The sequence below is a fragment of the Pholcus phalangioides genome, unplaced genomic scaffold, assembly GCF_987345545.1.
Source record: "Pholcus phalangioides strain wild (caught in Gottingen) unplaced genomic scaffold, Ppha-v1.0 ptg000001l_1, whole genome shotgun sequence".
In the NCBI taxonomy this organism is placed as follows: Eukaryota; Metazoa; Arthropoda; class Arachnida; order Araneae; family Pholcidae; genus Pholcus; species Pholcus phalangioides.
This window is the reverse complement of record NW_028301594.1, coordinates 19,247,561-19,271,439: the sequence shown is the minus strand read 5'-3', so window position 1 is coordinate 19,271,439 and position 23,879 is coordinate 19,247,561. Positions and strand designations below refer to the sequence as shown.

Genomic DNA, 23,879 nt, shown 5'->3' with positions numbered 1-23,879 from the left:
TTTCAACTCTTGTTGGGAAATGCCTATAGTATAATGTTAAATTCTTCCCTCCTCGATATAACGGTAATCCCTCTACAACGATATTTTTCTTGGTCCGCAAAATATCGTATATCGAGACATCACCGTATATACATCGGAGGTCTTCAAACTTTTCTAGGCTCGAGCACTGTCTGCACCCATCATCAAAAGAAGAGCACCCCTTACGACAAGTTTGACCATACGTGTGAATGAAATATCAGGATGATTTTATTTTATCTTCGAATGTAATTTGTACAAGGTATTCAATTTAGACGTTGATCAAGTGCTCGAGAGCATTACAACGGACACGAGCATCGAACACTCTAGGCATTCCAGGGAGCAACGTCGTGCTCGCGATGCAACAGGTTGAAGATGCCTGCTGTACACATTGGGGTGCGCGGGGAGGGGGGGGGGTTCTAACCTCCCTGAAGCCGAGATTACAGTGTTATTTTACAGGAAAAAACGTAACCCCCCCCCCTTGTGAAAATTCTGCGTACGCCTATGGCTGTACATCATTAAGAATTGTCAAATCCTTCAAATACTTAGGGCTCTCAGAAGTGCTCAATATGGTGTCGGCTTGGGTAGACGCTTGCACGAATCATAAATAAATACCTTTAGTACCTATCTCCAAAAATACTATTCAAGTCTACTTGATCTAGTTCATACATGGTTGGGAATTATCATGGATTTATGAATTATCCAAAAGAATTTTTTAAATTCTGATAGAAAAATTATTGTACAGTGAAACAGTGAAACCTGTCTAAGACGAAAACCTGTCTTAAACGGAATCAAAATATGGTCTGTTCAATGATTAGTGTTTTTATTTGCACCTTTATAAAACGAAAATCTGTCTATAACGGAATTTTATTTCAGTCTGTTGACGTTCCGTTTCGTACAGGTTTCACTGTATTTGAAATAAGAATAACATTCAGTTATAGTTTTAGAAGTTCTAAACGAACTTCTGTAACTGTGTTAGCGACGGGAAAAAGGAAGTTACTGCTACAGTGCAATTCACTTTATCTAGCGAGGTATAATAAAACGCTTGGAATCAAACTAGCAAAAAATAATAATTTGCAAATGCAACATTTAAAAGATGTAAAAATCTATAGTTAAACGCACACGTTTGAATTTTACTATAATTTCAGTTTTAGAAAACTATTTAATCTAGACAACGTATTAAAAGAAGTAAGAATAGTCAGTAAAATCTCGAGGAAAGACGCTTAAACTGAAAAATAATGGCACCAAATACAGTGAAACCTGGCTTCAACGATACTCGACAATTAAAATTTTTTTCAAATTTTCTTTGGAAATGTCTATACTCTAATGTTAAACTGCCTCTCGATACAACGATATGATATTTTTCTGTAACAGCTCCGTAGAGTATCGTTTTATCAAGGTTTCATGGTATATAGCAGTGGGTTTTCAAACTTTAGTCAATCGCTCCCAAACCCAATTCATGATTCATCTGCGGCTCCCCAGAATAGTTGAGTATATATTTTCAGTTATAAAATAACCACTTCAAAGCATAAATAGGCACACAAATCAATATCTTTTAGGTTCGCCCACGATGCCTCTGACAAAGGTTGGTGATGCCCCTAGGAGCTGGGATGTAAAATTTGAGAAACACAGGTACGTGGAGATTCAAGAAATAAAGAAAAATACCAAGCCAGAAATTTACAAAATCCGGGACATGAATTTTCTACTTCACGTTCTACCAATATCACATCCACACAAGCATCTATAAAATTCATTCATGGGCTATATATCTTTGAAATATGATGCTCGGACCATATAATTAGACAGTAACTTTTCAATAACGATTTGATTAATGTTTTTATGACACATGAAGCTTTTCAAAATTCATCGCAAAACCCTCTAGAGAGAGAGAGAGAGAGATGTGGGACATCGTTAAAGCGATTGAAATAATGTAAATCATACACCGTAATATCGTGATTACAATTACCGACTCGACGCCCCCCCCCCCTTTTTTTTTCACTGAACTAAATGAACCATTTGAACATTTGTCGAACGCACTTCAAAGTAGTAATAATTCATATATATACGTATATTTTCTTCTCCTCCCGTCTTCTCTTCTTGTCTTTTAAACCGTGAAATGAAATATAGAAATGTGTTAACAGAGTTATTAACGTCTATCGTCAGTTGCCTAATCACTTTGCCATATTTCATATAATGCCCGTGTTGCGTTTTTGTTGCTGTTCTTCTTCTTTAAATGCCTGATTAATGGGGTGGCAGCCCACGATCTTTAACGCCTCTCAATCTCGTCCGTTGTAAATGTGTATCGATGTTTTTTTTTTACCCGTTACAGAAAATATATATCTATAACATAACGTATAGTATTTTTCCATTCCTTATGCACGGTCTTTTACGGTAGGGAGGAACAGAGAATGGTTTCTGATTAATGATGAATCCATAATTTATGGTCGAATCCTTTTCTTGTTCGCCTTTTTTGCACGCGACTTCTAGATCATTGGCGCTGTAAATAGACCCTATACATAATATGTAGTATCTTGGAAATGGATAATGATTATCAGATTTGATAACCACGGCACACTTTATCAAAGATTCCCTCGTGTAATAACCGTGTATTATAAATAAAAGTTTCTGCATCAAGTGTGGTTTATGGCTTAGAATTGGTTTCTTATGATATTTATATTGATTTGTTACCGTTCGTAAAGGTGATCACGAGTATGTGGATTTTTAGCATATTTCAATCTGTCATGTTTTTCGTGGTACAAAAATATGTAATTTTGATGTTAAAATTTATTACCTGCTTTTTTTTTTTATGGAGAATATATATTTTGGTATTTATTCATATTCGGCACGTGATGCTTGGTCAAAGGTTAAGGTCTAGTTTCCATCATTGATTCGGAATGGGTGTATGCTTAAGAATCATAGCCGCCCTTTTAGGGGTGTGTGTGTGTGTGTATGTGGCAGGTGCGGTTGCACCAGGCCCAGTAGTTAAGGAAGGGCTCCGTTTTCGCGGTAATAGAAATGAAGGAAATATCAATTAATATTTAATGTAGTTATTTTTCTATACGTAATAAAACCATGTGGGAATTTTTATGAAAATCCGGAAAATATGAGGAAGTAATGAAAACTATTCGTACCGCATAAAGTCTGGCGTATCTTGTAAAAGTGGCTCTTACTGAGAATGCCAAGAGGGGCTCAATTTCGAATCATGATCTGTCAATGACCCTGAAAATTTAATTTATATTTATTTCTTTTTTTTTTTAAAAATTCATACTAAAAATTAATATGCTATTTCGGAAGAAAATGGTGACACCAATGTATTTTATTCCAAAGTTCCAAGCTGTAACACTGAAGCCATGTAATTCACCACTACGCTGTACTTGGCTTGGATTTTTTGGCGTGTGAGGAACTCGGTCCATATCGTCGTAGTGAAATGGATACCCTGAACGGTAGTCCCGAGCAGTGCGTTGGCAAGAACTTGAAAAGACCATATAGGTAACATAAATTTTTTTTTTCTGTTGTTATATCTGTCTTACGACTAGAGAATTTCCTGTCTTTATCATTGCCTCCACATGCATGGACCGAGCAGGATAAGACTTTAAGCGGTGCTAGCCCGTTACACATTTCGTTGCCAAGTATTTGTTTGAACAATAGTGGGAGACCTCTAATAAAGTGCGAAGGTGCCCACGGGAGAAATGTAAAATACTATATATTTGGCAGAAAAAATGTTAAATATCTGAGAAAAGTCAGGGAAATATGGAAATATTTGATAAAATTCAGAGAAAAATTCTTGAAGGGAACAAATCTAGAAATCGAAAGACATTTCAAAGATCAAGATTTTGTGAATTATACAGGGTGGATCAGAAATCCTGACCGTTTTTTTAAAAAAACTTCTAAAGAAGCTGTTGAAGATAGCGACAAACAGCTTAAAGAATTCGAAAAAAACGTTTCGAAATCTTTTTTAATCTTATCCATTTTAGTTCCATCTTGATTTCCCTTCTTTGTAACACTCACGTTGCAAATAACATGGCAAGAAATGCTATATAGCCCTGACATCCTACATGTCACTAAAAGTGCGCGTGTAGAAATTTTGCAGTAAGTAAAAGATTGCAACAGAAATGTATTGATTTTCCAGTAAATGTATTATATTAAAAAAATAATAATAAATATAAAAAATTCGAGGCGCGAATGCGAACTGATCTCCCCGTTAAAAAGACTCGCCACAGAGCGCAACGATAAAATGTGAAATCATTGCACTTCACTCATACAAGATTCCTCGAAAGACTGGTTATTTGTGGAGATTATGATCACACAAGGAAGAAAATTCATCGCTGCCCCCACGGGGACTTAAACCCCGGTCTCTCGTTTGCCGGACTAGAGCTCTACCAACTAAGCTATGGAAACAGATAGAATATTTCAACCTTGGCGCGTATATATATGTTGAAAGGCTCCATCTTGTATTAACAAGTGGAGAGGACAATTTTATATACTTCACTCATAGTTAGAAAAATTGATGGCAGATGGCAGCATTACACAGAAACAAACTTCACGTTGGGTTCTCAACACGCACAGTCCAGCATGTACCAATTCGTTAGAAATTCCGCAGGAGAATGTGACGAAGTGCATGTGCGGTTAAGTAGTAGTAAATAAAAGAAAGTGAAGCCTTTTGTTTCAAACGCTTTAAGCCATCTACTTTTGATGTTTTTCTTTTAATTTATTTATTTTTTCAAATCGGGTCAGGATTTCCGGACAACCATGTGTTTCTTTCTTCGAAGGCAAGGGGCTTTCTCACAAGAAAGTTACCCCATAAGTAATCCCCAGAAAGAAAGTCAGAAAAATCCTCATAATTGTAGTAGATGCTATGGCAAGTGGAATGAATTTAATCAACAACTAAAAATTTTCAACAGAATGTATTGATTTTGCAATATATTTATTGCATGGAAAAAAAACAATATATATATATATATCAAAGACCGAGCCTCGTAATCCCAGGATAGAGTTAATCTACATCACTTGTAGGAACGCACCATACTTATGATGACAATTTTTAAACCGATTCCGTATTCAAAAATCTCAAATTTCACCTATCGGTGCCAATCTGACCCAGACATTTGACATAATAGCTCCGAATTCACTATTTATATTGTCATATAAAAGTAGTGGGTGGAATGAAATTTCACATGAATCCGAAAATAGCAGTTCCGTGTCCCATTCATTCATTATTTATACCGAGAATTGTGATTCTTGCTCATGATTACTTCCATAATATAAGAAATAAATAACGTTGTTTAAAGACAGACGTTTATTCTAGAAAATACAAAATTCTTTTCCTATTATTCTTTTGATGACCTAGTCACTTTAATTCTGGTCGAAAAAAATAGAAATAAACTTCTCTTTAATTTAGTGAAGGGAGCGTAGGCGGTTACACCCAAAGGTAAGCGATTACGCCATTGTCCATTATACGCGATATCATAATTACGGCTCTTCTACAAAAGGATGTGCTTTTATATCCACACACACATATATTTGAAGGGAGAACCCCTCTCTTACTATCAAGTAAATTGCCCCTTATGAGGATTTACCCTAAAGGGAAATAGTTTCAAATATTTGCCCTTTCTTTCCATTCTTCTCAGTAGTTAGTATTTGTATTTAGTGTGTGTGGCGGTCATTTTTTCTTAGATTTTAATGGTTGGTCATTGGGCAGTGGTCGCATACAATTTTGCCCACGATTATCCTTAAAAAAATAATGGCCCTCTTTTAAAAGGGGTAAAAAAATTGTCATTTGAGTACCTGTTTTGTTTTTTGGAATGATGAGTTTGAATTAAATGGACGTATTGGTCTAAATTATATAGCCTTATCCTGAGTAGTTCATAGGACTATCATTTACGATTCTGCTTGTTTAAACGGGGGTTTTCCGTTTTCAAGAGCACGGTTCTTCAAGAAAAAAGAAATAATAATAAATAAAATGAAAATCTATTAAGTCTATTCATTGATGGGTCAGTCTAAATCTATCGACTTTAATGGCTTCTTTTTGATTGGTGTTGGACGATCACTGAAAAAGATCATTGGATCGTAAAATTAGAAATTTTCCAGGGAATTCCAGCGGTTCAGATAATACAGTGGTTCAGGACGGCTGCCAGAAATTTCTTTCGGAGGGAGACAACTGATGTTTTGGGGCGAGATTAAAGTTACAGAACAGCGGTTGTAAGTTGCAACAAACCGCGCGGCCATCAACAGGTTTGTTTCTGTCCCGCCTTTCTGGAATGTGATTGAACTTATCAGTTATGTGTGACTTACATAACCAAGTTTAGAAATTATATTTCAAGTGTTAAGTGTATAATTATAAATTTGAATTAGGTTTCAAAAAATCTCTATCTCTCTCTCTCTCTGAATTACTTTTTTTTCCCAAATCTATGTTACCTTTCATATAATAAGACCTACGTATGCATAGAGTATCAATCTATAATCTAGGTGACTCATACATATCTAGTTCAATGCTTCTCAACCGGGTGCCATAACGACTTCTCTCCTGAGATACACATATGTGTATCTTCATTTTTGACGATTTTAAATTGTTTTTTATTAGGCTAGGAATCGAGTAAAATTTTTAACTGGTTAATCAAAAAAGTCTAATTGGTTAATCGAATTTTAATCGAATATTTTCATTTATAGCAAACACATTGGTAGCTGTATAATGTTAATTGATGCTATCAAAATATATGTTCATTACACACACACACCTATTTGCTAGATATAAACAAATACTGTATATAGGAATAGATTAAGAAATAGAGGCTACAAGCTCGAAGCAATCGAATATGCCGAGCATGTTTGCCAAATCCTGGAATTTTTTCCTCTTGGATCTTGTCGCTATTTTAAAAGAGGGTGTTTTACGTTAGTTACTGATTTTGAAACTCTACTTTTGATCATGCTGTTGCTTATTTTCCTGTAAACTCCTCCCAAATGTTACTTGTGAGGGTATTAACTGATGCTTCCAAGAATACTTTAAACTACTGATCATACTGAAGACAATAAATTTTGGTCTTGTCTTTTAAAACTCCCATCAAATCCAATTTTAAAATTAAATCACCAGCTTCCGTTGAATCTCGAAATTTATTTCCCCCATTCCAAAAAGTTTTATTCAAATATTTTCAAATATGGTCCCTTATCCTAAATGTTATACCTAGGAAACATCTAATCGGTTTCGCTAAATAAATCAAGTTAAATTACTAACTTTTTACGAAAATTTTAATCGAACTTCAATCGGATTTGATATAGAGTCGATTAACCCGACTAAAATTTTTTACTGCGATTAACAATTGATCGATTAACCTACCAGATTAGTCGATTAATCGGACCAGCTCTATTTTTAATGATTCTTTTATGAAGTTAAGACCCGAGGTCCTAGTAAAGATATCGACAAAATTAAGTAATTACTTAGATAATTTTAAAAAAAAAAATTATTTCTAAAGGACATTTTGACTTACAATGAAAACAAATCAATTTATTATTATTTTTTAAATAGCCAGTTTTGGCTCAGGTTAAAAGAGGATACGGTTCCCTTCCAGTCCTGGAATATTCTCAAGCGCCACGAGTTAAAAAATGCGGTCTATAACGGACAATGGACGAAAAACAGTTTAGAAACACTGATCTAGTTGACTGATCCTTTGCTATAAAAAAGTTTGCGAACCCCTGCTATTATGTCGTATGGCAAAATATAGGTGGCGTTCAATGTAGCATCCAAGATTGTCCTTATGTCCGATTTCATAGACTCGATAAAGATTGAAGTCTCCACGTTAAAGAAGCTCAATCGTTTAAAATAGCTTTGAGGCAGCTTTTCCTCCATGGGTCTTCATGGGGATGGCTGACAAGACTCCCGCCTGAAGGACCGGAATGGGCATGTAACCTCAACCAACCAACCCCTCCCTGGTCTATTGCATCATCCCGAGAGAGTGATATTGTCCACTTTGGAAAACACTACTGCAGAGGAACTTGCAAAAAAAAAAAAACCCCAAGATCTGCTGTGCAGCTTGACCTCTACTTCGGTGATACAATGAAGCAAGTTCGTTCTACCCAAACACACCGTGATTTTGATGCACACACCAGTGGAAAATGAACATGTCAACCACCCTCCATGCTCATTGTCGAATACAAAACGATATCTGAATCGCGTAGGTTTAATGTCCGGTATCACGGTAATAAATCAAATAATTCTCATTTTATCTCATGGTATCATCTTACCATAAGGTTACTCCTTCGAATGAATCTTTAGAAAACGGAACTACATACATTTATTATTATTATCACTGCTACAACAGCGACTCGTTACATCATACATAGTCCGTCTTGACCTCTACTTTTCCGGCCAAAAATCCCTCAAGCCTTGATAGTTCCGATGTCAGTTTAGACTCGGAAACATCTACAGCGAGCCGTAAAGTCGTCGTGTTGGCAAGACAGAGAAAAAAGCCATTAGTTTATGCATTCAAATGTTTCGAGATAAATAAAATAGAAAAGAAAGGCACAAGAATTATTAGATGACCGCACCCTTCCTCGGAATCATCATCATATCCTTGTAGAAGATGGAGCTTCAGCGTGAAATTTGCTGGCTCGCGACTCTTTTCTTGAAGATGGTCTTTTCTTTCGGGCCACTCACACTTTTCAACGCCCGCTAAAAGAAAAGGACCACCGGAGTGGGATTTTTTTGCTCTCTCTCTCTTGGCAGCTGAACGAAACACTCGAGAACAAAAAGAATTTTCTTTTATTCTTATTTTTCCTGCTGGCTGCCACAGCTGAAGATGGAGAAGAAAAGGAAGGCGAAAAAAAAAACCTCACTCAAATAAAATGTTTGACCCTTACCAAACTCCTATTCCGCCCCGAGGGGGTCAGTCAGCCATTCTAACCAATGGCAAAAGAAAACAGTCACGAAAATTCGTGGGCACGAATTTCCGCCACTGCCGGCCCTTGTATTATATCGACGGGAGAGGGAAAAACAATGCAACACACAGGTTGGCATTGCTGCTGCGGGCCAAGTATTGCTCGAGACCAAAAAATTTCGATCCTCCGGGGCTATTGTTGCTCCAGGTTAGGGGCAAATGTTCAATCAGTTTCTCGTATGTTATAGCCCGCAGCGAATTCGAACACATTCTCATTACTGCCGTGTATGTTAATCTATTTTTCTTTTCTCTTGTCCCGTCATTATCATTATTCGCCTTAATGCGTTGAATAAATGCCATTTCATTTTCAGGCACGTTTTGAAGGGCATGCATCTTGTTTTTTGTTTTCGTTTTTCTACTTCCCAAAAGCATTTCAAACGATAATAATCATTATGGCAAAACAACACAGACACATGCTTTTCTTCTATCCCAACAGAGAATTAAGGAGATTGCGAGATTATATGGAGGATCTACGAGAGATGTGCAATAAACACACAAAAAATGGAATGTATTGTAATCGAATTTCTTCAGCTCCACGGGTCCTGGGTCAAAATTCTTGCACCTTCCATTATTGCATAAATCACCTTGGTATATCATGCTGATCTCTATGAAATCTTTACCTTTCGGTTGCATTGATTTTTTTAAAAATCGTTTTGCCTTTTCGGGTTTCGGGTAAGCAGTGATACCTCGAGTGACAAGCAAAAAAGAAAAAGACCAATAAAAATGCTACAACTCGAAAGCAAAGATTCGACTTGCGAACTAAGACGAGGATTCGGGGCCCGAAAACAAAATTGGGGGGGAGAAAGAAAAGGTTGATATTCAAAAAAGCATACATACTACACAGAAATGCTAGAAAAATACTAAAACCTTCCTTAGTAAATGATGGAAATGCTGTAATTTCACAATTTTCCGGATTTTAATGAAAGCTCAGAATTAGCAAGAGGAAATAATTTCAGAATTTTAATGAAAGTCCAGAATTAGTGAGAGGGGAATAATTTCAAAATTAGTGAAAGTAGGGGGATTCTAATGACAGTTCAGAATTAGTTAGAGGAAATATTTTCAGATTTATAAAGAAAGTTCAGAATTTATTAGACGAAATTATTTCAGAAGTATGAATGTTCAGAGTTTGCGAGAAGAAATCATTTCAGAATGATAATGGAGTTTCAGAATTAATGAGCGAACAAGTTCAGAATTGTAAGAAAAGTTCAGAATTAGCGAGAAGAAATAATTTCTTGATTGTGATGAAGTAGTTTCAGAATATTGAAGTGCGCGGAAATAAATTCTAATAAAACTTCGAGTTAGTTGAGTGGAAATAATTTCAGAATCATAATGATATTTCAGAACTATATACACATATGCAGAATGAGGGAAAATAATTTTAGAGTTTTAAGGAAAATTTATAATTATTGAGAGAAAATACTTTCACACATAATTAGTAAGAAAAAATAATTTCATAATTAGTGAAAAGAAATAATTTGAGAATTAATGAGAATTTTAAATAATTTAGGGCCTCCTCCCCTTCCCTGTTAAATCGGTGATTGGATAAACTCACTTCCAGATTCTATCACATACAAGACAAAAATTATTCTTTGATTACTTATATAAGGACTATTACGATTACGGACTGATTATCTGTGGATGATGCTATATGATCACAATTTTTACTCCAGATTATTTATTGTATATATGTATATCATTGTTATTTTCACATAAATTAATAAATTTCCGGATACACTCATCCCCAGGGAAAGTTTCGATATCTCTCTGTGATGGGAAGCGGGGTGTGTCCGGTCCTTCAATGTTCAATGTTAAATCGGTGAACTTAGATCGGACCCCACTGACCCACCCGTTAAGATGCCTCTGATGGACAAATAAGTTTAAGAAACGGTAATAGAGGTCGAATATGAAGACAAAAAAACCATTTTCTTAGATATTTTCATTTTTAGCTGGAAAATCGTTTAATATTTTTCTCGCCTAATAATGAGAAGAATTTTAACTGCTTCCCATTGCATTTAAAAAAAAAAAGCACAGGGGAATAACGTAGAGTATTTTTTTGACAAATGGCCCTGGGGGGACGGAACATCGACAGAGGAATCAAGTTTTTGTTTTGTTAATGGAATTATCGGATCTTTATCCTGTTTTCTTTTCGGCTATTTCCAGTCGCCATCTGCCAAATTCAGCAAAAAAAAAAATCAAAGCTCTTTTCTTGGTCCAACTAACGTTTTCCGGATTTCGTGGATTTCTGCAGGAAGAAGAGGCAGCAAAAATAGCTCGTGGGTCTATATCCTAAAGCAGGATCTGTATTGTGTGTATGGCCGCCTTATATCAATGTATGATGGTAGAAGTAAGGAGGCAGGCACACCACGAATACATATACACGTTTGTGCAATGCACAGCCGGGATCTCGACTCGAGGTTTGCCATGAATCGCCGCTGGCAAAAACGGGCAACCGACAGCCGCCAAACGTCGCCATTCTTGTTTTCTCTTATAGATAGATGTCTTGATAAATTTCTCGTGGATATTCTCGTAAGGTTGTGTGAATTACTTGGAGGGCTCAAATATACCACAGACATGACATTATATATCTAAGAGTACAATTTTCAACCTACAGAAAATTTAGTATCAGTCTATTTCTCTTTATGGCTATCAGAGCCGTTTGACAGAGATTCGACGCGGGTCCTGTCATGTGTCCAAAGCCGAAGAGTTTGCGGACAATCCAGCGCCTGCAGTTAAAATTTTTCATTTCGAATTTTCTCCTAAACAGATCTTAAACATCAAATCTTATCAATTTAAATTATTTCACGTGGAAAATATGACTCCTTATTTAGGAATACAGCATAAACATAAGTATTAATAAGCATAGGCTTGCAACAGCACTTGACATATTCCCGGCGCAAACTAGCCATGGCGACTAAAATTCGGTTTTGGTGCCCAAAATATTTTATATGTGATTGCTGAATATTGGAGTCCAAGGATGACATAAAATTTACTGAATTTATTACATAACGTTTCTTATGTAATACTCCACCCGTCATGTTCGTCACTTGTGCTACCAAACATATATTCTCCCTGCCCTCTCCTATGCCTGTGAAGCCTGGGAGTCCCATACCCAAACCAACATAGACACAAATTAGATTCTATCCAAAATAAGTCCACTCGTTTCATTTTTAACTGTTGGTCTTCATCTGTCTCCATAACGGAACTCAAGCGCCAACTCAATATCCAACCAATCTCCTCTCTTCGACTTAACTTTTCTTTACAAAATCCTCCATGGGTTTTTTTTAATATTGACACCTCCAATATTCTAATCAAACCTTTACATTTCTCTGTCAGACTCAATCATTCCCAAAAATTACAGCCCATCTTTGCCTCTTCAGATTGTCACAAATTTAGCTTTTTCCCAAGAACTATTCCCAAGAACTATAACTCGACTGGAACAACCTACCATCAAATTTTTGTAGATTGCACCACGATTTCCGAATTCTCTCTTACCATCAATCGTCACTTTCGCTATATATAAATTCCGCATCCTCTTGTATAGGCCTCGGCCAATCAATATTGAATAAATAAATAAATACGTTATCCATTCCCGGAAAAGTCAAAAAACATTAATTAGGACTGTTCTTCTGGAGCAAAAACCATGGTTGACTGGGAATTTGACTGGCACCCAAATACTTTTTTTTTTCGATTTTTCAAGGCCCTGGCCTTTTTACAAGACTCCGAATTTCGAATCATGTATACATACACTGAATAATCCCACATCTTTTTTACGTAGTCATTTTTCTCTTCCAAATGTTTGTTTTGCCCAAGAACCCACCTCTCCCCAGAGTCAAACGTGGGGAACCCTGTGTAAGGGCGTTAATTAATAAAGCAGGTTTACGGAAACTTCACAATTCTTGCCGAGGTCATGTGTGAACGGGGACCCAAGAAATATGTGCGATCGATTCCCTGGTCTCTCTAGGTCGGACTGCTATGAGCCCCCACTCTGTATACGCAGGTATTGCAAACACGGGTATCTTTCACTTTTTACGCGGTTTCGTTTAAAGCGATTTCACTATAACGCGATTTTTAAAAGTTGATTTTAGTAATTCCAACCTGCAAAATTCGGCTTGGAGTAAATTCAACTTTAATCCGGAAAATGAACTTACAAATTGAAGATGTAACATAATTAATTACTTCTACGACGAAATACGTTGGATTTGATGATGCGGTTGACACAAATGTGAGAGAAATTCTCAGATACAACGTACCAGATTTCGCTGATGAACATTTGGTAAGACATTGACAATGCCATGAGAAATTTAATCGAAAACAGCGGTCCCAGTAAAACTATAATTTTCATATTTGCGAGAAATATGTGGAATTTTCTGTGGCTCTGCTACTAAAGTTTTTTATAAGGACACGAAAATTTTTCTTGACAGTTGAATCTGGAATGTTTCATTAAAAAGAGTTGATAGCCTCTCATACCAGGCTCTTCAGGAAAGAAAACATCCACACTCACTAAAATCAATTAGAAGTAGTGAAGACACACACACGCACACACAGAAGTATTCACATTTAATTCATTCGTATTGCCTAAATTCACGGGATTTATTCATCAGTTGAATAATTAATCCATTAAAGAAAGGGAATCCTTTGCTGTTTGGGTTCAATTTTTTCAATTCTTCTGAAGAAAACCAACCCCTCCCCCTATCTTTCCCCATGTTAAATTCAACTCACTTTACGTGATTTCGTCTTTCGCGACTATTTTGCAGAACCAATTAATAACCGCTTAAAGCGAGGGACGCTTGTATTGTATATCCCCCATGCAGATATCTTAGAATACCACGAAAATTATTTCCTTCAAAGAATCCGTGATCTTTCTTTAGGGAAGTGTTTGAGAACTAGAAATGTCGTGGCCGCAGCAAAAATGAAAATAAATTCCGCGGATTTATATAAAATTTATAAGGAAAACTTTCTTAATGTGCTTCAATAAATTTCAGCGATAAATAGCCAGGAGCTGATCACGAAAAGTATATATATAAGAATGTGTTCTTTTAAGAATATTCTCGTCTTTCTTCAAGGTAAGCCGAGGAGAGAAAAGAGAAAGCCCCGTGGGGCTTCTTTTTTTTTCCACCTTCGGGATAAGAAAAAAAAAGCTAAAAACGACGCCCAAAAAACGACGAGACACGGCTTTTTTTTGCCCCACGGGTGGTGGTGGCACTCGCCTTCTTACTTACTTACCTTACATGGTACCTTTTTTATTATTATTATTGTCTGTCTCAAAAAGAGTGAGTGAGAGAGAGAGAAAATCCCCCTTAAGGGCAACCAATGCTTGAGGGTCGCATTCCAGATTCCCTGGGCTCGCTGAAAGTTTTTCAGGGCCACACCTGGGTCCTCCAGGTAAGAAGAAAAAAAAAAAGAGAAAAAGACTGGCAACTAGCCCTTAAGCTAAAAAAGACAAGGGAGGTTGGTGGCGGATAATAAGAAGAGATCGCGGGGAGAAATGGACAGCCTCGGGGAGTTCCTGCTGAAGAAAACGCCTTTTTCTTCGACATGTCCCCATGAAATAACTCCTAAAAGCCTTGAGAGTTCCTTAGGAGGACCTAAGAAAAATGCATGGAGTCGTTTTTTTTTTTTTTTCGGCCAATAAATTTTTTTTGGGGTTTTATGAATGTATTACTAGAAATAGGTAACGACGAGCGGAATTGAGGTCCAAATAGGAAACTATTTCTTCAATTACTGTAAATGCAACCACTTCCGAAAGTGATTCATTGCCTATTTCCATGCAATAACGGTTTTTACACAATGGACCACATTTCGTTCATTTGTTGTATATTTCAACATTCTCCATAGGAGATGTGACGTGGGGGTGTTTCCGGTTCGTGAATGTCAATGTATATTTCAACAAGTCCGTATAGAGGGAGAGCGGGGCTACAACTAGGGGGAAGCAGGTGGGTCTCGTGCCCCGGGAGCTGGACCAGAGGAGGCGCAAATTTTATTCTCAAACCTTTCAAACATTACAGGGGGGGGGGGGGTGCCAAAATGCGCAGTTGTTCCGGGTGACCAAGCGTCTAGTTGCGACCCTGAGGAAGAGGACCGGGGAGGATGGGCGAAATGTTAGAAAATAGCTGATTTTTATGAAATAGCATTCATGAATCTACCTTTCTTCTATCGATTCGGTGCTCACCCGAAATATATTGGTCCTCCTCCAAAAGAAATTTCTGAATACTGTATCTGACTACCTGTGTAAAAATAACGTAGATCCTAATCATACTGTCTCAGACAGTAGATTACATTATATTAGATACAAAATTCAGAGTGCTTGCTGTCATTGGCAGTCAAGAGATTTTGTTCTTGTTGAATTAATTTATAGTAAAAAAATTACAAATAAGGTCGATCTCCGAATCTCAGGGCTAGAGGTCAGTTAGCTTTCATCTTGTGGAGGTTCTATATTGAGCCGTAGAGGGTCCCCACAAAGTGGTGTTCTGGAGCCTCGTACGTAGCTCAACGAAACAGCTTACATATTTACGTAATTATTCTCGAAAATCATGGTGCCAGATCTCATCATGTAGGTCTCATCCTTTCTACCACTTTGTTTCACCTAAAAGCTTCACATCCAACTTTAACGGCTCTGTGTGCGCCCCCCCCCCCCACCTGTCATGGCTTCCCTTCCACATTGATTTTCAACCTTGGCCCCATTAGAATATCCCAGGACTTCAAAGGGGTCACATGGCCTCGATCGAACCAGTGATCTGGTAAACTCGTAATAAGAAAAGGAATGAAATTAGTAGTTCCTCCCTCCCCCAAAGGAATGGGGAGGGTGGTTCTCGGCTAGTCTCCCTAACAGTAGTTCTCAAAGTGAGCGTCGCGGCCCTTAGGAGCGTCGTAAACCTTTGCCAAGGGCGTCGCGATGTTGATGTGTGCCTGTTCGATGCTTTGAAAAGGTTCGTTGTTAGACTATTCAATGGAGCCGCGGTTGACAAAATTTTGAGATAACCACTGCTCTATAAACAGATATAAAGTATAAAGCTCTATAAAACAGATTCTTGGGAACCACCTGGTCGCCCTCAAGGCCACAGGTTCGCCTGTTTCATCATAGTCCGCGGGTACCACAAAATAAAATGATTGGGTAGTTATAAACTTTTTTATTGCTATTCTTTTTTATTAATGGTGTATATTCATGAGGTTTTTATTGGATGCATTCGATCGCATGACTTATTCAAAATTCGAGATAAAAATCGGATACTGGATGGTCTGGTTTTTTACTGAGCAATCGAAATGATTCAAGACGCTGGTTTTTCACCTTTATTTTGGATTTTTATCAAGGGTGGATGATTCATATGTTTTTCAGAATCAGACGCGTCTCCCACTTATTTTTTTACGTTATTATTATTACCACTATTATGTCTCGATATTGTTATTTTTCAATACCAGTTCAATGGCATCCGAAATAAAGATATTCTATATTTTTCACCGATACCTTCTTACAACACCTTAGAAATCTAAGATACGGTAGGCTTTTGAGTATGAATTATCAATTAACAATGTCTGCTGAACACGTTTGGGAATTTTTCAATTTTTTTTTCACTAACTTGAAATTAACTTCACTAACTTCACTAACGATGAAAACAAATGGTGTTTTTGATGGAACGAGAGATGTTTTTCGAAAATTCTCGGCATTGAAAAACGCCTAGGAATATAATATTCATGATTTTATCATTCATTGTGGTCACAAAAGAAACTAACAACAGACGGCAGCATTGGCAGAACACAAAACACACGCACAATTCCGACAACATAAATATGTATCAATTCGTTAGAAGTTCTCCATAGAAGAATGTTTGCGAAGTAAATGTACGATTAAGAGTAGCCGTATTCCGTAACATTTATATTTTTACTGGCTTTTTAACCAGTTTTGTTTGCAAATTTCATTCACCAATGAAACCTTAAAGCAGTTCCCAACCTTTTTGATATCGTGGGCCCCCACTGTATTGAAGGTCAATGCTCTGCAGATCCCTTGTAGTAGCGATCAATGCTTCGCGGACCCTCTGTAGCGTCAGAAGATCAATTTCGACACCACCTTCCTATAAAATGCAAAAAAAAGTTGTACAAAAATTGTATACATATATAAATTGCATAGAATATGTCATAAAACTTCTCATCGAATAAGAAATTCTCGTATGAATCTCAATAATATGCTGCAGTTTCACAGAAAAATATGTCATTCATTGCGGATGGTAGTAAATGAAAATGATCCCCGCGGACCCCTTACAAAGTACTCACGGTCCTCCAGGTGGTCCACGTATCAGAGGTTGGGAAACACTGCCTTAAAGAATGAAAAATGGTTCGTTGGAGACGTTATTATTAACTTTCAAACTCTCAGAAGAAAATCTGCAGGTAATACGCACCAAGAAATTCCGTTTTTATTTTTTATTTTTTAAAGCTTACAATCCGTGAATTATACGCAGAAAGTTACGTTATAAAGTTACTTTCACACACACACACAGCAATATATATTTTCTCACAAAATTGTTAAAATGTATTTTCTTTCTTTACCCATTCTATAAAATTCATTATTCTTGAAAACACGTTTTTGTGTGGGTGCTTTTTTTTCACATGAAATCAAAATTAATGATGAAATCAATTTTTTTCACTTCAAAACAAACTTTAAAGAAAACAACATATAACCCTAACAACTAAACCCTTGGCAGACAACGTTTTACGTTTATAATGCATGTATATATATATAATACTTGTATGTCACAAGATTTATCACATATAAATACAGAATAATGAGCGGATATTATTTTTCGTGGGATTTAGTGTAAAATTGTCGCTGAAATGGGTAGAAAAAACAAAAATTTCGCAGAGTAAACGTCATGCTAACTAAACAGAAAGAGAAATCGTTCAGATCATTCCGTATGATTTAAAAATCAGTAAATCACTTTCTCTTTCTCTTATACGTATTTGCTTATCTCCATACCCAGAGATAAAGTCTCTGCGAATTTCATGTTTACCCAATTATCTAAATTGATCCCAAATTTTAGAGAAAATAGTGATCACAAAATTCTCAAAATAAAAAAAATTTAAATTATTCCCCCTCTCTTCTTATATTTAAATTTTTACGAATCGCTTCCCACGTTGATCAAAGATTAAAATTTGCATTTTGTGGAAATTTTCCTGAGAGGAATTTTACTTTATTTTTTTTCCTTATTCCCCCCAACCCCCGAAGTATCAAACATCATGAGGAAACGCATCACTCACTATTAACCGATGATACCAGAAGCTATTTAATATTTCATTTGAGTAATTGGGTGATCGTAGTAGAGTAGTGTTATAATAAAAGTCCTTTTGGAAGTCTTGGAGGGGAAAAGCTTTTCATGTGTCAACAGATCTCTCTCCTCTTGATTTCTGTACACGGTTTTGAAATTTTGATGAGATTTTCACGAATATAAATATTAGCGGGTTTTAAAATTTTCCTAAGGTTTTAGATAAAAGGGCTGATATATACAGAGAGAGAGAGAGAGAAGAGAAGTTTATACAGAGGAATCACTTGAGCAATGTCAACAGGAGGTAGTAAGATGAAGGCATGGGCTATATTTATATGATACTGATGCGATGATATCGCCATACATAACCATTCCCCTTCATCATATTTTCGGATATTGATATGGGGTAGGGGTAAAGGAACAAACACGCAGATAGATAAAGAGAGAGGGCAATATAAATAAATGGTGTGTTGACGTTGTGCACTTTTCTGTTCAAATATGTATACTGTGTAAGATGTTTCCCCCGTATGTCTTCTCACTGGAATGTTTTGAAAAGATTATACGCATCCTGGAATGTGAATTTTATGAAAACACATTATTTGTATACGTTGTATTTAGCGTCTATTTGATAAGGCGCTTTCTTGAAAGCAAATAATATAAGTGAACTATCTCTACTGTTTCGAACGATTCCGATAGTATGTCTCTTTGATGTGTTTTATGATTTATTCATTAATATTCTCGTTGCAACCTTTCGAAAGTTCTGTTGTGATTTTTTTGGGCAATTTCTGATTTTTATGAAAAAAAATATTCTTATACTGAGATTTATATTTTGAATTTTATATATTTTTTCAAGGATATTCTCAAATTTTCTGAACATTCTGAATTTTGTAGGTTCTTTTTTTCTCAGGAATATTCTCAAATTTTTATTACTTTTCTGTTTTTTGAATTTTCGGATTCTGTTTTTGTCTCAAAAGTTTTCATCATTTTTTAAGGATATTCTGAAGTTTTTATTTCTTAATGATATTATCAAGTTTTCAAGAATATTATGTTCTCAAATTTTTAAGGATATTGTGAAATTTTCAATGTTTTAATGTTATTGTGAAGTTCACATCATTTTTAAGAATAATCGTATATTTTCATTTCTTTTTTTTTAGAATACTATGAAGTTGAAATTTTTATCTTCTAAATTTTTTCTTCTTTTAGAAATTCGGTTGTATTCATTTCGTAAGGAAATTGTGAAATTTTCGTCATAATTTTTCTCATTATAGCCTTGAGTTCCCCCCCCCCTCCTTTCTTGGATACTGTGAAATTTTTGCTATTTTTTCAGGATAATCTGAAATTCATTATTTTTAGATATACGGAATACGGAAGTCAATTTTGGACGTTTTATCACGACAAACGTTGGAATGTTTCGATATTTTTATTTTGTGAGGATAATTGCCATAAAAATTTAGGATATGAATATTCTAAAAATTAGTCCATTCTGCGTGTTTGAAAATTTTTTATTTATTTTGTATTCTGGAATTTTTGATTTATACTCAGTATTCTGATATTTTCATTTCATTCTGTATTCTAAAATTTTTTATTTATACTCAGTATTCTGATATTTTCATTTCATTCTGTATTCTAAAATTTCTTTTAGAATACAGAATTTCTCTTACTTCCCGAAAGTCATAATGTACTTGTTTGAAGATTACTTTAAATTCCCCGAAATGTGTTTCAAATTCCCCGAAATGCTTTCTCCCAATTATCCAGATTTTTTTAATCCACTTTCGAGAAGCACTTTCGCGAATCATTTTTATCTCTCAAAGTTAGAACATTTCTCCGAAATTTCAATATTTTATTGATCATCATCATTATCATTATTTTTGAATATGATAAAATTTTTCAAGTAGTAAACCGTTAAATTACAAATCCAAAACTAAATTTTCTCTAGATTCCATTTCCAAGTCTTTACTTTGCTCACTTGTTAATTTTATTTATTTAAATTACCCATCTAATTTCTTATAAAATTTGTAACTTATTTCCTACATCTTAAAACTCAACTCAAAATAATGTCTTGACATCACTTCAAAAATTATAAAACCTAAAAAAAAACATAATTAAAATTTGAACATTTGACACAAAATTCTTCAAAATATATTTAAATTATACTTTCTTTAATTAAAAACTACAATAATCAGACTCATAATTTTTGATTGAATATGCAAATTTGTCTATTATTTTTTTACATTAGAATTTCTGTTTATAAAAAACATTAATTAATTTGAATATTAATTGTAACATCAGATTTTTTTACTTAGAATTTTCGTTGTAAGTAACATTTTATGTATTTCAAGTTTCATAATAAAGATAAATCAAATCGGGCATTTGAATATTGGATAGTAAATATTGGAATTTTTTGGTCAATAGATACCCATTTTTCTAGTAGCTATTGGTGTTTTTTGTCCGCAAAATGCAGAGAAATATGTAAATGAAAGAAATGATCCGTGGAAATAAAATAAAAATTTCTTGCAAAAATTCGATGGATCGGGGAAATTATAATTTTTTTTTCCTTTGGTATTGACGAGACTAAATATAAGAATTATCACGAAAATTGCAGTCTGATCGAGAGGCATTTTTCAAATATACTGATTCTCCGAGAGATTTTTACCTTGATGGCGACTCAAACTACACATTTAGGGAAAGAGGAAAATCGAACAAACATCCATATAAATCATATTTATTCCCACACAAATCACAATATTATTCCCGTTCTACCAATAAGATTGATCGTATATATATGCACACATATTTTTTCTCTTTTGCATCGATTTCTCGAGTTGTTTACCAAAATTATGCAAATTGATTTCTTGTTATTTTTTTTGTTTTTTTTCTTATTTAAAATAAGATCTCGAAATTTCTTCGCATATCATTTAAAAATTCAAAAAAAAAATTACCCGAATTTTTCAATTTAATCGATGATATGGAATGCATTTGAAATTTTTTGATTATTAAAATGTGATTTAAAAATAAGTATTTTTCCGAGCAAATGATTCTAAAACTGGGACTTGGCAATATGTTGGAGTGCCGTATGATATTTTGAGAGAAAGTATGCAATCAAATCTGAAGTGGTGATTTGGGCAATGATTTTCAACCCTATAAGCGAGAGGATGTAGCGAAAATCAGTGAAATCTCTTAAAGATAGGGCTCTATTTCATTTCACAGTAAAACTATCCTTCAGAAAAGAGATAGGCCGAAAAGATAGATAGATAGATAGAAAGAGATAGATAGATAGAAGTGAAATAACATTCAAAAATTCGGACTATACCTTTCTTTATAGAGGATGAGAATTTTGGGAAAAGACGAAAATTTGCCAAATAAAAGACGTTGGTACTGAGCTGGGGCTTTTGAGAGGGCGTTTTTTTCGACGGCTCTATGTGGTTCCCTTGGCCACCTGCCATGGCTCCCTTTCCCCCCTTTTCAGCCGATTATGCAGTAAAACACTGCATAAAAACATCATAAAGTGTACCTGTGTTTGTATGTACGGTATGTAATCCGTGTAGAGTAGAACCTCTCGATAACGGACACTCATAGGACTGGATGTTTTTCTCGCTAACGGAGGAGTTCGTTAGTGGATAGTAAATTACATTAACGCCCGTCGGCATGATTCAAAAAATCCCCGTTAACTGGACGTGTCCACTAACGTTGAGTGTCCGTTACTACGGGAGGTTCCACTGCAATGCATGCTGTATTTAATTAATTTAATCGCCAACTGAAAGCCTAGTCCTAACAGTTAGCGCAATGTTTTACAACCTGGAGCCATATGCCCCCTGCTGTCCTTGGACATTTTACGAAGAACCACGGCTGAAAAGGGGGAAAGGGGGCCAAGGGAACCACATAGAGCCGTGGAAAAAAATTCAGATGTGAGGTAAGAAATATTCTAAGTGAAATATTTTGGGACAAAGTTGTGCTGCTTTCAGTATCGAGAACTTCCCATAGAACCAGAATCTAATTGCTTGCCTGGGAACATCATGTTCATAGGGAAAGGGGGGGGGGGCTCCTAAGATGAGATCTGAATCTATGATTTCACAGACTGAGTATATAAATATGTAAGCTATTTTCCGCTGAGGACGCCCCCTCCCCCCTCCATTCCAGAACATAATTTTGCTTGAGGACTCGTGATGTTGAGATAGTCCTACATAGAGCCCCCCACAGAAAGAAGCTAATGGAGCTTTAGCTCAAGGGGTACAGAGATCAACCATAATTGTAACATTTTTATTCACTCAAAAAATCAGTTAAATAAATACAAAGGATCGCGCTCCTGGACGAGGGTTGGGGTCCTGAAAAAAATCGGGAGCTTCACGAGAAGAAAATATGGTCGAAACAGGCCATTGGCGAAAACAGGGGGTTGAGAATTTTTTTTTTTTAGAGTGGACTTATAAGCATCATTGGCTCCAATCTCATTATATCCATCGTATATACAAGCTACCCGTGTTAATACAAAATTACCAAGTTAACGATTCTATTAACATTTATTCACACAAATGTACATAAACGTTGAGTTGTTGAATGACCACTCTTGCACGAAAAAAAAAACTCGTTTATTGTGGTCACCTTAACTACACTCGGCACCAACTCGGTAATATAATGGAAGCATATTTAACGTGATAACAAGTAGAAAAACCTGATAATAAATAATAATCGATGAAATAATAAGCTTGAATCTCTAACTCTGTAAATTATTATCGGCACAATTCGACAATTTGGATACCACTGCATATCATGATACGGATCTGGAAGTAATCTTTTTTCTCCCTTCCTTTTGGCTTTTCATTCATTGTGTGGTATCATATAAAAAATGATAATAATAATGAAAAAAAAGCAATTATGTGCTGTTTGTGGTTGGCTTGGCTAATCGATCAAAACCGGGGAAAAAATTAGAAGACCAAAATAGAATGCAAGGAGATATAATAATCTCTTTTTTTTCGCTGCCTTTCTCTCTTCTCAGTAAGTGTGCTTCTGATGCTGACGAAAATAAAAATAATAATGCTGGGGGTCCATTAAAGACAATCCATTAGCAAATCGAGCTACTGACACATCATCGTGGTCGCCACGTGCTTCTTTTTTGCAACTAAACAAAAGACTTCTACCACGAGAACATCTTCTTCTTCTGTAACTTGTATAAGGATCAGATTAACGAGGGATCAGATAGAAATTAAAATGGGGAAAATTGTTCTTATCGATAAAATACAATTTTTTATTACAACAGCGATCCTCGACCGGTGCTCCATGCCGAGTCTTGGGCCTCCGTGTGCATTTTCCAGGGACTGCCCGGCCGCTCGAGGAAAATAAATTAAATCAATAAATTTGATTTAAAAAATTAAGCCAATGGGGCTCAGTCACAAAAATTTTAGTAAAGAGCGTATTAATTATTATAATATACTTATTACTACAATTAAGTTAATTATAGTGATAGAGTAAAAAGAGCGAGGCAGTAAAGGTTGAGAACCGCTGCTATTTTGGTTGCTGACATGCATGTGCAATTTTTTGGTAACTCTTTGGCCGCTCGCTGACTTAGTCCTTCGCTCTTTATATCACTTTCATGCTCACACATTTTACAGATCACTCTTTTGATCAGTCACATGCTTGCGCACTTTATTGGTCACTCTTTGTTCAGTCACATACTCGCACACTTTCTTGGGGG

At 35.7% G+C, this 23,879-nt stretch overlaps 1 protein-coding gene across 2 annotated transcripts in view; it reads left to right on the top strand.

The window, feature by feature from the left end:
• The window catches only part of twz (BTB/POZ domain-containing protein twz), a 65,915-nt gene that overhangs the window by 14,589 nt on the left and 27,447 nt on the right, over nucleotides 1-23,879 (top strand). Inside the window, exon 2 of one of the 2 annotated variants that reach the window (XM_089232006.1) lies at nucleotides 3,343-3,504. The exons of the other annotated variant lie outside the window; for it this stretch is intronic. Within the exon in view, the coding sequence (XP_089088132.1) occupies nucleotides 3,443-3,504 (62 nt within the window). The 5' untranslated portion in view covers nucleotides 3,343-3,442. The remainder of the gene's footprint in view (nucleotides 1-3,342; nucleotides 3,505-23,879) is intronic. 2 annotated transcript variants of the gene reach the window in all.